Genomic DNA, 12,522 nt, shown 5'->3' with positions numbered 1-12,522 from the left:
TAAATAAATAAATAAATAAATAAATAAATAAATAAATAAATATTAAAAAATAAAAAGTATTCATCACCACAGCAACAAACCTCAAAACAAACTACCAACTATATAATTAGTCCAAACTAATTACTGTATGTGTACAATAGGAAAGCTCACCAAACTTGGAGAGTACTTTGATTTTGTCATAATGTTTCTCAATTAAAGTAGGTTTACTACTTACTTTACTATCTTCCATGTTTCATAACTAATCATTTTTAAAATCTGCTGAAGGAAATTCAGGGTTGCTAGCTCTTGATATAAAAGTAAAAAGATGCAGGTAAATTTCACAGAGATACATGAGAATCTCACATCCTCATAACTTTCTAAATCCTACTTCTTGTGAAAGAGAAATTGCTGCTAAGATTTTAGGCAGACATGCTAAATTACCCTTTGCTTCATCTAGTGAATTTCTATGATCTATATAATACAACAAATTTTACTTATTCTAGGAGAATTCTGACATTCTAAAACTTCTTTTAAGGTTTCATTTACTAAACACGTTATATCATCAGAAATTCAAAGAAAAAATCTCAATGCCCTTCTAAGCTTCTAATTCTCAACCCACAAACCCAATTTGCTTCATAGGCTTTGGGGAGTGAGAAATATGAGATACTTATTTGTAAGTCAAAACCTAAAACAAAATCCCCCTGACGAGCTGATGATGACTTGTAACATGACATCTCCAAAAGAGCGGAAGGAAAATAAGTTTTTTAAAATTATGCTTCACTGAAAATCAGAAAATCGTCTAATTACAATGGCACATATCATATGCTTACATTTCAATAAATATAATTTTATCATGGATCCTTTATCATGTGAAATCACTTAACGTAGGCAAGAATCCATGGATTAACAAGAAAAAAAATCATGAAATTCAAGATTTCAGGAGTGTTTTCAGTTCCACTGCCAAGGCCATTTGAAAAAATAAGTACAATAGCACCACTCTAATATGTACCCTAATCTACTTGTATATATCCATTACCACCATACAAAGAAAAAACACAAGAATAAATACTTCATTAAATGTCCTGGTAGTGAATTTTGACCACCTCTATTTCAAAATGCATTATGACTAGCAAAACTTTCAACAAGGGTTTTTTTTCTGGTGGAAAGAAAAGGCTAAGAAAATCCTTACTACAACATTTTTAAGTACATTTCATCTATTATCACTCTGTGGAAACAAAAACTGTTTTTAATATTTATCTAATTTTAGTATTTGAAAGCTTTTACTTTTTAAGTTGAGGCAGTTATACAAAAGAAGACATTTTCAACATTTTTAATATATCTTCAGACTGCTTAGTTTTATTCTTTAACTAATCCTTCTCATAGTACATCCATGTATAATAAAGTATGGGTACTTTATACCAACTCTAAAATATATAAAAGCCTTGTCTTCTCTCCAGCATTGCTCTAGGATATATTACCAAACAAGCAGATTAAGTCCAATGATGAATTGCACAATATGGTCAGCACTAATAGAGTGGTTTTCTCCAAATGCATTATAAAAAGATGAACAAATACTTTACATTTCAAAACATAGCTATTTTGATGTCACATGTCAAGGAAAGTCCAAAATGATAAATGTTAGTAACTTTAAATCTGTAGGTTTTGGATTAAAAACATAAAGGAACTTTGGAGAAACGACAGTGCATTCAGAAAATAGACGAGGTTGAAGGTAAGAGTCTCTTCTTGAGGGTCTAATTAGGTGCCCCCCTCCCTCTGCTTTTTAAAAATTTATCTCATGGAGACACCTTAGTAGAAGCTATCAGCTTTGACAGAACACCGAAATCCTGGCAGTGAACCATAAATTGACCATTACCATAAAAAGAGCTGCTAAATGAGAAACCATGTGCTCAGTATAAAACTAATTTCATGCTTTCAAAAGCACACAGTGGCTTCTAGCAAGATAGTGGCCCTGGGACTTGCTGAGACAGATTGGCGAACACAAATGGTTTGCTCCTGATGCGTCTGCTTAGCCAAGCTTTACATGTACTGGCAGTAAACGGGGTTCTCGAATCTTCTGTCAAACGAATACACACTTATCTATAACTTCAGAGTTGAAAGCTATAAAACAGCTGCCTCAAATAAATTTAGCTGGAAAAACAGATACACATATATAAATACATACCCCATGTGCCATGTTAGCTTCCAATCAAATAAAAATAGATTTCTCTGCAGACCTAACATACTAAACCGACACTTAATAAGCATACTGCTTTGTGAATACATCATAACTCTTAGTCCTTTCTTCTTTAGAAACAGCTTCTCATGGTGTAGGAATTGGAGTTAGAAGAGCCTAAGCAATAGGACTCCATCTACTCGGCGGCTAACTTTGAGCTCGCCCTTATCTAGTTGGCTTGCAAATACTCTATACTTATAATGCCACATCTGACCCTTCTGGGCATGGTGATCTACTAATTTAACTTTCCGGGTAAGTGTAGCTACTTTAGTTATATTTAAGTAATGAAATCTGCTACATTTAAAATGTCACATCTAATTAAAACATGCTTTATGAAGAAATGCTATTAATTTTCTCCTTTCATTCAGTATACTGTCTCTAAAAATCAATTACTATAGGTTGTCCAGTGCATGACAAGTGCATGACAGGTCATAACTTCTAATTATTAATGTTAAGCATAACAAGGTGTCAAGTCCAGTATGTAATCCATTTCACTTACTTTCTTAGTTATCTTGTAAACATCACTTGTTTCCTATTTTTCATGTCAAAAATTCTACAAAGTACATTTAGTTCATAGTCATATATATACATATATATACACACACCCCTGAAGCACATCGTAGCACTGCTAATTACCTACTTTCAGTAATGACAGCAAATTGCATAATATCACTGACTTGTTCTGAATGTTTAAAATGCAAAGGAAGTCACCTACTGTTAAGATGTCCTCGGCAAACAGCTAGCACAGAAAAAAAAGAATGCTATCACACCGTGCATTTAAGGAGTTACTTCCCAATAAAATTAAAGAATCATATATCTTACTCCTCAGTGGTGCCCTTTCCAATCTGTCAGTGCAACACGATAAACACAATTGATAACTCCACAGGATTCAACACAGCATAAAAATCTGTTCCTGACACACCAGATCCCGCATCCAAGTTTTAGAATAAAAATGCTCACCTCTGCTAGGAAGTCCACTCCACATCCTGGCTGGGCTTTCACCAGCTTTGAGAGCAACCGAGTTGGATAAACAAAACTTCCAGTATGTGACCAGTGTGATGCACCGTGCTACTGAGACTTGGCTCCAGCCCTGATTATCTGTGTGACAGGACCACGCTGTATCAGTGCAGCTCCAAACCTTCCCAGATGCTGCTTATTGCACTGCTCATTGAAAATCCTTTAGACGCTGGCAACATTTTAGGGAAGGACAAGCACACTGAGTCACTTGTAAAGAGAGCAGAGCAATTTCAATTCTATATCTCCACGCGTGCTGAAACCAGAAGCACTGTCAACCTACAAGTCTGAGTGGATTTATGCCGAGAAACAGGCAACCTAAGCCTTCATTATCAATGCATGAAATCAGCCACTGTGATCAAATTCAAGCAAACCACAAAAAGGATATGATTATGAAAGGCTCCACAGATTTAGCACCAAACCTTGTGGAAGGAAGAATCATCTACTGAAATTGTGTAAATGTTAAAAATAGCTCTGGCTTTTCAACAATGAGCAGGATGCAGAGAAGAAATCAGTAGTATATATTATAAGGACTTATCATAAAAGCTGCAAAAATCAAAATAGCTGTAGGTTCCTGGGACTTTTCTACAGATAAATAAAATCACTAGAGGCTATCACAATTATAACAAAAAAAATTTCCATATATTTGATGTAGATGTCCAGTAAAGAACAAATTAAATATACTTTAACCCCTAACTGCTTATCTCTAAATTAAAATAATAATGATAGTAAAAGCCTCCAGGAATATGCTAACACCAGGGCAAAATCCTATCCAATTTACTCTAAGACAAATTCTTAAACAATAAAGATTGAAATGTGCTCTGTGTAACAAGAAAATAAACATACAAAGTAAAGAATATTTTTAACCCCATAGTTCTTGACCGCTTATTTTTTTATAACTCTATAGCTCATGAAAATCCCTACCCCCGCCACTCCCAAATTTATACCTTTACCTTTCACCATCTTTTCTCTATCAGTACTAAAACATAAGATGCAAGAGACAGTTGACAACTCTTAAAAAGGTAAAAGGTAGAATATCCTAGAAAGTAGCAACAATGATTTGAGATCACAAAATATAGAGCTTTGACACATGCAAAGTGCAAAGCAAAAAGGACATGAAACATTTATCAAAAATCACAAAAGAGCTGGAAGAAATTCCTAGTAAGTAGCATTCACAAAGAACACATTTAAGGTTCTACTCAGATTTTTAAAGATGGGTTTTAGGTTCTCACAGAGACTCTAAAGACAGGGCAAAGCAGGATCCAATAAAGGCAACCCTGATTTGAGGATCTTTGGTAAATGACTGTGTTCAATTCTAGTAACACCACTAGCTCTCAGGTGCCACATTTAGTAGTATCTACTAAATCCAAAACATCTGTGTAAAAATAAGCACTGTGCCTAACATACATTTATGTAACACAGCATCTTGGAACAACTTTAAACATGGCACCCCCATAGGTATCTGCATTATATCTCTATGTGTGTATCCAAATAGGCCACCGGTTAGAACCCCTTCCTTGGAGACAGTTATAGACATACATGAAGTGGTCATGCACACAAGCATGTTTGCCCATGTCACAGGAAAATGCACTTATCCTGTTGCAGTTACTTCTGCTACCTGAATTCCATTCATTTTGTGCCTCATGATTCACTGATTGAGCAACTGCTCAGTGTTTTCTCTCTGTCTCTGTCTCTATCTATGTGTGTGCTTTTCTAGTCTTAGAAAACAGTTCATGAGAGATTGTGCACCTAAAACTCTTTTTATTATTACCATACATGCAGCTCCCTAGTAATAAGATAAAAGTTTAAAGTGAAACCATAATATTTGATTATAGGTCCTTAATTCCTAATCTAAAACCTTAGTGCCAGATGCATTTCAGAATTCAAATGCTTTCAGATTTTTGAAAGATAATACTCTGCAGAGACCATGAATTATGTAATGCCTCCAGTGGGGTCTGGGGCAACACTCTATAGTCAGACACATTAACATTTCTACAGCAAAACATGTACATATTCATACTAGATGGGATAAATAAAGACTATAATTAACCTCCTATCAGTTCAGGTCAGGTTTTGTCACCAATATGAATTATAAAACCTTCTGATTTTCAGGGCTTCTTGGATTGCAAGAATTGCAGGTTAGGAGACCTGGAAAAATGTTTACCTAAACTGTTACAGGGATTGGATTGGAAAAGGGTACCTAAACACATGTTCTCTTGCTTGAACAAGAGATTTGGAGATTAGCGTTGTTTTGACAGGAAAGTCAAAAAATACGAGAGACGGTGCTGTTAAGACTGAAACACAAAGCAGAGCAGAGATGGAGATGTAAGGCAAGATGATGAGACTAGGGCACAGGAGCAGAAAGTAAGAAGAAGCCATTCAGAATTACTGTGTTGAGAAAAAAATGAAACACAATGACAATAATATCAAACACTCACTGATGAACTACTTTATACCCAGTAATGTGAAAGGCACTTGACAAAAATATTTCTTTTAGCAATGTACTTTATAATTTTCAAAAGAAAATTATAAAAGGAAGGATGTATTTTCACAATGAGGCATAAAACATTGGGTTATCTCACTCTCTTCTCATTGTACCCCAAAACAAAACATCCATAATGTGAAACATCATGTGTGAGAACGTCACAAACAAAAATAAGCTTTATGAAGTAAAGGTCCCTAATTTATTGCTATATGCCATGTACTATTTGGTGTAAGAGTTCTTCAAATCACTTGTAGAAAAAAAAATGTAGTAATGTTCTTTACCGTCAATTCTCAAACTATTTAACCTTAAAACTCATTTTTAAAAAGAATATTCCTCCCCCAAAACATGAATATTATGTTGTGTTTACTTGGAGCTGTCCTGTGAGTATATTTCCCAAATCCTTTTTTGAAGTAGGTACATTAAAGAACTTTAAGATAACATTGACCCTGGACTTAAGACTTTGGGTCTATAGAACACTCATCATCTTTGAACATGCGGTGGTCAAAGGGTACCAAGATGCACTTATGTAGGATGAATAAGTCTAGAGAGCTAAGGTACAGCACGATGACTATCAATACTGTATTGAATACTGGAATTTTGCTAAGAGAGTAGATTTCAGTTTTTCTCATCACACATACACAAAGGAGTGATTAAATGAGGAGATGGATATATTAATTCGCTTGACTACAGCGATCATTCCACTATGTATATGTATATTGAGTCATGTTGCACATATTAAATATATACAATTCTTATTAAAAAAATTAAAAGACTATACATACTCGACCTAAAAAGAAGAGCATTTCTTGAGTGACCTTTGGGGCCCAGACTTGCAGTGGAGAAGAGTTCCAGAGGCATTTAGGAGAATACTGGTCTTCCTATTCACGGTACAAAGTATAACAGAATGTGTGGCTCTAATTTTAGCATTTAGAATATGGTCACAAAGTCATTTTCCATGTGAAGAAGGAAACTGCACTTATTCATTTCTGACAGTACAACATAATTTAGTGAATTCTTTCTTTAGTAACCTAAATAGTGCCCTGGGGGTTTGCTAGAGTTATTGCAGCTTCTAAAAGCAAATGACTATCCAGGGTAGGTAACTCCCCAGGATCAAAATCAATATCTCTTTATATCTTTTACATCATGTCCACATAAGAACAAATAAACTTCTAGCCTCTACTGGCCAAGAGTCTCTGGATTGCAAGGCTGGCTCACTAGAGGGCAGGCTCTTGAAATGGGTCTACATGATGTGAATGCCATCACACTCAGGCCAAAAACAAAACAACACACAAAAAACCAATAATCAGCCCACTCAGATCCTCCAAACTCTTCATGTAATCAAGAGAAAAGCAAACATGTTTCATAGTTGGCCAAAGAACCAGCTCCAGAGAAACCATAAGCACAAGGATGAACACCAACCCCACTGTCAGTTGTAACATTTCACAGGGATGTCTAATTCGGAAAAACGTCCAACAGCCTCCTTGGCTATGATGCTGTAAAGGCTATGAAAGTGGAATATCCGTGTGAAGAAAGTTGGTCAGTCAGGATGACACCACATTTAACTCACCAAGAGAATCTGAACTTACTGATTTTAAATTCCTACTGAGCCAGCTACCAAAAGCCTTTCTCCACAGATTAATCAGATAACATACACACATACACAAAATCAGGTAACAGATTTTAAGGTGGCCTTTGATAATTCTGACCACTCAGCCACCCAAACAATTTCCGTCATTGTCTAAGATTCAGTTCCATACTGAAAAGTGTCAGCATTTGGTTTTTAAAATCTGAAAGCCAATACTTATATAAAATAACACTTACCTGTTAATAAATACATGTAAAAGTCCATAGTCAAAAGCATTCTTAAAGCAAGACTATCTGTCCTCACTAAAAAAGGGCCAGACACTCCTTTTAATTCTTTATTTTAAAAAGTTCCTTTAAAACTCCTTTATATGTCAATTCCTTAGAGTTTTGTACTTACATAATGAATACCCTTTTTACAGTTTTTAACCACATGTACTGAATATGGAGTTGTTCTATAATGACTTTTTTCAGGTCTACCTTAAAATGTTCTAGAATTCTGACACCATCCAATGTGGCTGGGGTTCTGTCCCAAAGCATTTGGGGATTGCAGTTATAACTTGAGCCTTCATTCTATTTCTGAATTGCTCTACTTTCATTCATAAGGAACCTCAATAAGCCCTATTTACAAATACCAACTGAATTTACCTGGGGAGTATGAATTGGGGCACTAACTCTATGCTTATTTAGAAGAATAGACTCAGGATTTTGTAAAATACTTAGAAACTTATAATGATCAATTCTGGTCAAGAAAAAGAGCCAGAAAAGTATGATAATATTTTTTCTACTGTATCATCACTGGGTCTAAATTACTCTAAGTAAGAGAATTCTTGGGCCCTATCAATAGGGATTTATACTAAGGAAAGCAAATGTCCTCTTCTTTAGAACCCAAGTTAGTATATAGTAAGCCAAGATCCTTTTCCCTTCTAAGTCTGGTTTTCCTATAAAAAAACTACAGGAAGTTATATGGACTCTATCTACTAAGTGGGCTGTATAATAATAATTCCATGAAAAGATTTCTATGGACTTTGAGACTTCCCTTTGTCAATGATTTGTTATACTTTCATCATAGTACCTGTATTTTGCAAAATATATATATATTTTTTAAAGATTTTATTTATTTGACAGAGAGACACAGCCAGAGAGGGAACACAAGCAGGGGGAGTGGGAGAGCGAGAAGCAGGCTCCTTGCTGAGCAGGGAGCCCGATGCGGGACTCGATCCCAGGACCCTGGGATCATGACCTGAGCCGAAGGCAGACGCTTAACGACTGAGCCACCCAGGCGCCCCTGCAAAATATTTCTTCAAGTGATAAATGACTGTGTTAAGTCATAACTAAGTTAAGTGATAAACTGACTCATCAAAAATTAGGAAAAAGCAAGTATTTTAAGCTGTATGTTTCTACTACAAAAGTAAAAGACATTATGCTGATAAATTCTAGCCCTATCTCTGCATCTATCACACAAACTGAAGTTTGCGTTGTTAAACATTAGTGTTCATATCTAATACCTCTTAAAATGAACTACAGCTTGTTTTTTTCCAGACAGAGAGCATATTATGATATTTAAGCAATAATTTTTATTCCTGAAAAGTGAAGAAAAATCTCCACTGACCCTTTCTCCCTCCCACCCTTTGGCAGGAGTGACACATACTTGCCACCACCTGGGAGCTCCCTTACAGGTTTTGCCTAACGCACAGAAGATATTCAAAAAGAGTCTGCCAAATGAGCATGCTCCTATGCACACATGCATGTCCACATACATGCTCACCCCTTTGTGAGTATTTCTTTGCTTTCCATACTCATTAATAAGTTCCAGCAAAAAATGAGGAAATGAGGAAAATATCTTACTTTCAATATACTTGTGGCACCATCTTGTGGTGATTCTATAGTGTTACTGTTTCAGGTTTAATTTTTAAAGTTCAAAATTGAGAGAACACTTTTGAGGACAAAATGTCATTTTAAATATATAGGAGAGGCAGTGTGAGAAATTCGGCCTATGAATTTAAAAACCCATACACATATTCTAATAGCTATAATACCTATCAGAGTGTCCTGACCCTAGTAGCTGATTCTTGAATGTAGAATAGGAATGAAAATAAGAGACCATTAGATGGGAGGGGGGAAAAAACAGCTGAGGATCCTAGAAGATCCTGGAGGCATCAAAGAGAAGCCCAGAATATGGAGCAGCGAGGAAAAGGATACATTTTATAACGTTCCAACCCACAACCCACTTTCTGATCTTGCTCTCCATTTTTACCTCCAAGCAATTATTTCTACTTCCTGCTGCAAATCACCTGGTTATATCATTCAAACCTCACCTCTCCCTGCTCCCAAAGTATCCTCAGCTTAAAATCTACTCAAACTCAAGGCCCACACAAAAAAGATGCCACTTCTCACATCAAGAGGCGGACTCAATATTTCCACCACTTGAGTTTGAGCTGGTCTTGTGACAAGCTCTGACCAAAAGACCAGAGTGGTTGCAGCTTCTGCTCTTGCTGACTGACGGTGCTGCTCTGGGACTGGGTGAAGGAGTCTCCTGCTGAGAATGATCCAGCCCACAGCTGGCACCAACTTCCAGATGCATGTGTGTGAGGCAGTCATAGACCGTCCAACCCAGTTGACATGCTGGCTACCTGCAGCTGCATGAGTGACCTCCTGTGAATCCAGGACAAGAACACCTAGGTGAGACCAGCTCCAATCTCTGATCCAGAGAATCGTGACTGAAATAAAGCATTGTTTTAAAAAAAATGTCTGAAGGCTACTATCTCAAATTTTGTCTCTGCTTCTGATTTTCTCACTCAGTTTCAGCCACATCTCAGCTTCTCTGGATATGACAAACTGTTTCTCAGTTTAAGATTTTAAACATTCTCTTTACTCCCTTTGAATCAATATTTCTCCACTCTCTTTGCTTGACTAACTCCTGTTTAGTCTTAAAAGCTTCAACTTCAATGAGATTAGAAATTCTTTTGGAATTAATTGAAGGTGAGAAAGAAAATGGGCAGTTCAGTTAGTAGCAACTGGGAAAACCAAACATTAGATAACAAGGAAGTAGTCATGAATTCTTTTCATTTTTACTTTGTGAAGAATTTGTTGCAAAAAGTTATGAGAGGTAATGCAGAGGGTGAGAAAGACCTTAGACTTTGAATCTTTGTGTGGCCTTTTGGAAAGGCCTCCAAATCTCTCTAAGCTTCTTATCTATAATGTGAGGAGAGTCATACATATCATGTTGGGTTGTGAAAACGAACGTCATTATTTCAGTCTTTCCATGATAACGCCTATCTCCAGTGCACCTCAAATCAAGTACAAATGTGTCTCTCATAAGACAGTTCAGCTCAACCTTCATAATCTGGGCCTGACCTTTCATAGTTTTAAATATTATTTGTGCCAAATGAGTGCCAATGAAAGGATCAAAGGTCACACCCTGAGAAAGAATCCCTTCCCATTTTGAGGAAATATGGATTCTCAAAACCCCAGAATATAATCAATCTTCCCCACCATGATCCTTGGGGACAATTTGATTCTCCATGACAGGCACAAATGTTTCTTGACAACACAAGGAGAACAAAATGTAAAGTTAACATTTATTACTCTATCTGGTGATTTACCTGCTTCTGATTGGACAGGGTGGGTATCAGAATATCATGTATCCCTGACTGATAGGAGGGGAAAGCCTCTGAGCAAAAATGTTAAGTCCATCCAGAGAGAGAACTTACAGCCTCTCTTTTCTGATTCAACTTCCACATCAAGTACACTGTCTGAGCAGTAACCTGTAAGCACAAAGTAGGCAATTTCTGCCCAACCCAACTTACATCCCTAGATGGAAGGCAAGAACACCATGGTGACGAATCAGGTCATGAAAGAATTAGGCCAACTTGTTCCAAATCCCAGCCTTGCCTCTTCTGGCTGTTACCTAACCTCTTCATTCCTCATTCCCATTGTATGTAATAATAGTGCCTTCCTCATAAATCTGTTGTGAGAATTTAAATAAGGTGACCTCCTTAGCACAATACCTGGCACAAGGTAAAGCCTCATTCATCCACTTAACCACGGCCGCCGGGTCTAACTTCACTGTGTTTAGGATACTGTAGAACGTACAGAGTTGCTTATAAAGCTCCCAGCTAGAGGTAAGGTTTGGTTGATGGGGCTCTGGGGGCTATGTCCCTTTATTTCCATGACGTCTTCCCTCTACTTCCATGGGTCAGTGGATGCCCCAGCAGAAGACAAGGTACACAAGAAGGCCCTCTTTCTCTTTCCTGACCAATTCCTAATTATAGATTTATCTGAGATAAGCAGCTCTTTTTCTGGGTATCAATTCCTCCTCATTGGGTTAGATTGGTGTTCTCAAAGTGTGATTTCAAACCAGGAGTTTCCACTGAGAACTTGTTAGAAATGCAAGTTCTCGGGTTCTACTCCAGGCCTACTGAATCAGAAACTTTGGGGATGGAGCCCAGCAATCTGCCTCCTAATATACCCTCCAGGTGAATTCTGATGCATGCTAAAATTTGATAACCACAGAGTTAGATTGTCAGTTATTCACACATCAATTGCTTTAATTTTTTAAATTTCAAATACCCCTCAGAGAATTAGAATGGTAAATGGGATAGAATTGGTGGGAAAATACCACAGCAATAGGCGCTGAGGATAATAGGTCCCAGCCTTTGATAGCAGAGGGTGAGATGAGCATCCTTAGCCATCCTACATAGAGAATAAATGTGGTCAAATTTATCTGGACTTGGGAAGTTGTATGTGGGCTGTGGAAAATAATGTCTGCACAGCCAGGTGATATCCTAGGAAAATACCAAGCTGAGATGTCTGGACTTGATCGGGGAGGCTCCTGGTTGACATAAACCAGAGTGGCATAGAAGAACTTAGGAGAACTCTGAATTCCAACAGCTGCCCTTGATTTTTTTTATATATGTTTGGGAAACTGTGTTTTTCCTATGCTCCCACAGAACAAAGAACACTCTCCTATTCTAGCTACTTTCTATTTTTCCTGAAGGATCTCTCCTTTTTGCCCAATCATATTTCACTCCAATAACAATAAACTGTAGTTTGTCCCTACATGCATTTACATTGCAATCACTTCTATTTGGAACGTTGCTTTTCCTTGAATAACCTGAAACTCATCTTTAAATATTTACCACAAATATCACCTCTTCGAGGAAGACTTCCCTGACCTCTATAAAGTTAACCATTCCTTTTCTCTGTGCCACCCACCTTATGTATAAAC

General features: G+C 37.0%; 1 protein-coding gene across 5 annotated transcripts in view; it reads right to left on the bottom strand.

Annotated features, from left to right (window-relative positions):
• Positions 1 to 12,522, bottom strand: part of ZNF385B (zinc finger protein 385B) — a 370,262-nt gene that overhangs the window by 261,452 nt on the left and 96,288 nt on the right. Inside the window, exon 1 of one of the 5 annotated variants that reach the window (XM_081814053.1) lies at positions 3,173 to 3,352. The exons of the other annotated variants lie outside the window; for them this stretch is intronic. Coding sequence (XP_081670179.1) covers positions 3,173 to 3,197 — 25 coding nt within the window. The 5' untranslated portion in view covers positions 3,198 to 3,352. Of the gene's footprint in view, positions 1 to 3,172; positions 3,353 to 12,522 lie in introns of those variants that run through there. 5 annotated transcript variants of the gene reach the window in all.

This window comes from Leptonychotes weddellii, chromosome 3 (genome assembly GCF_054177405.1).
Source record: "Leptonychotes weddellii isolate Sample4059 chromosome 3, ASM5417740v2, whole genome shotgun sequence".
In the NCBI taxonomy this organism is placed as follows: domain Eukaryota; kingdom Metazoa; phylum Chordata; class Mammalia; order Carnivora; family Phocidae; genus Leptonychotes; species Leptonychotes weddellii.
This window is presented reverse-complemented; position numbering and strand designations above follow the sequence as displayed.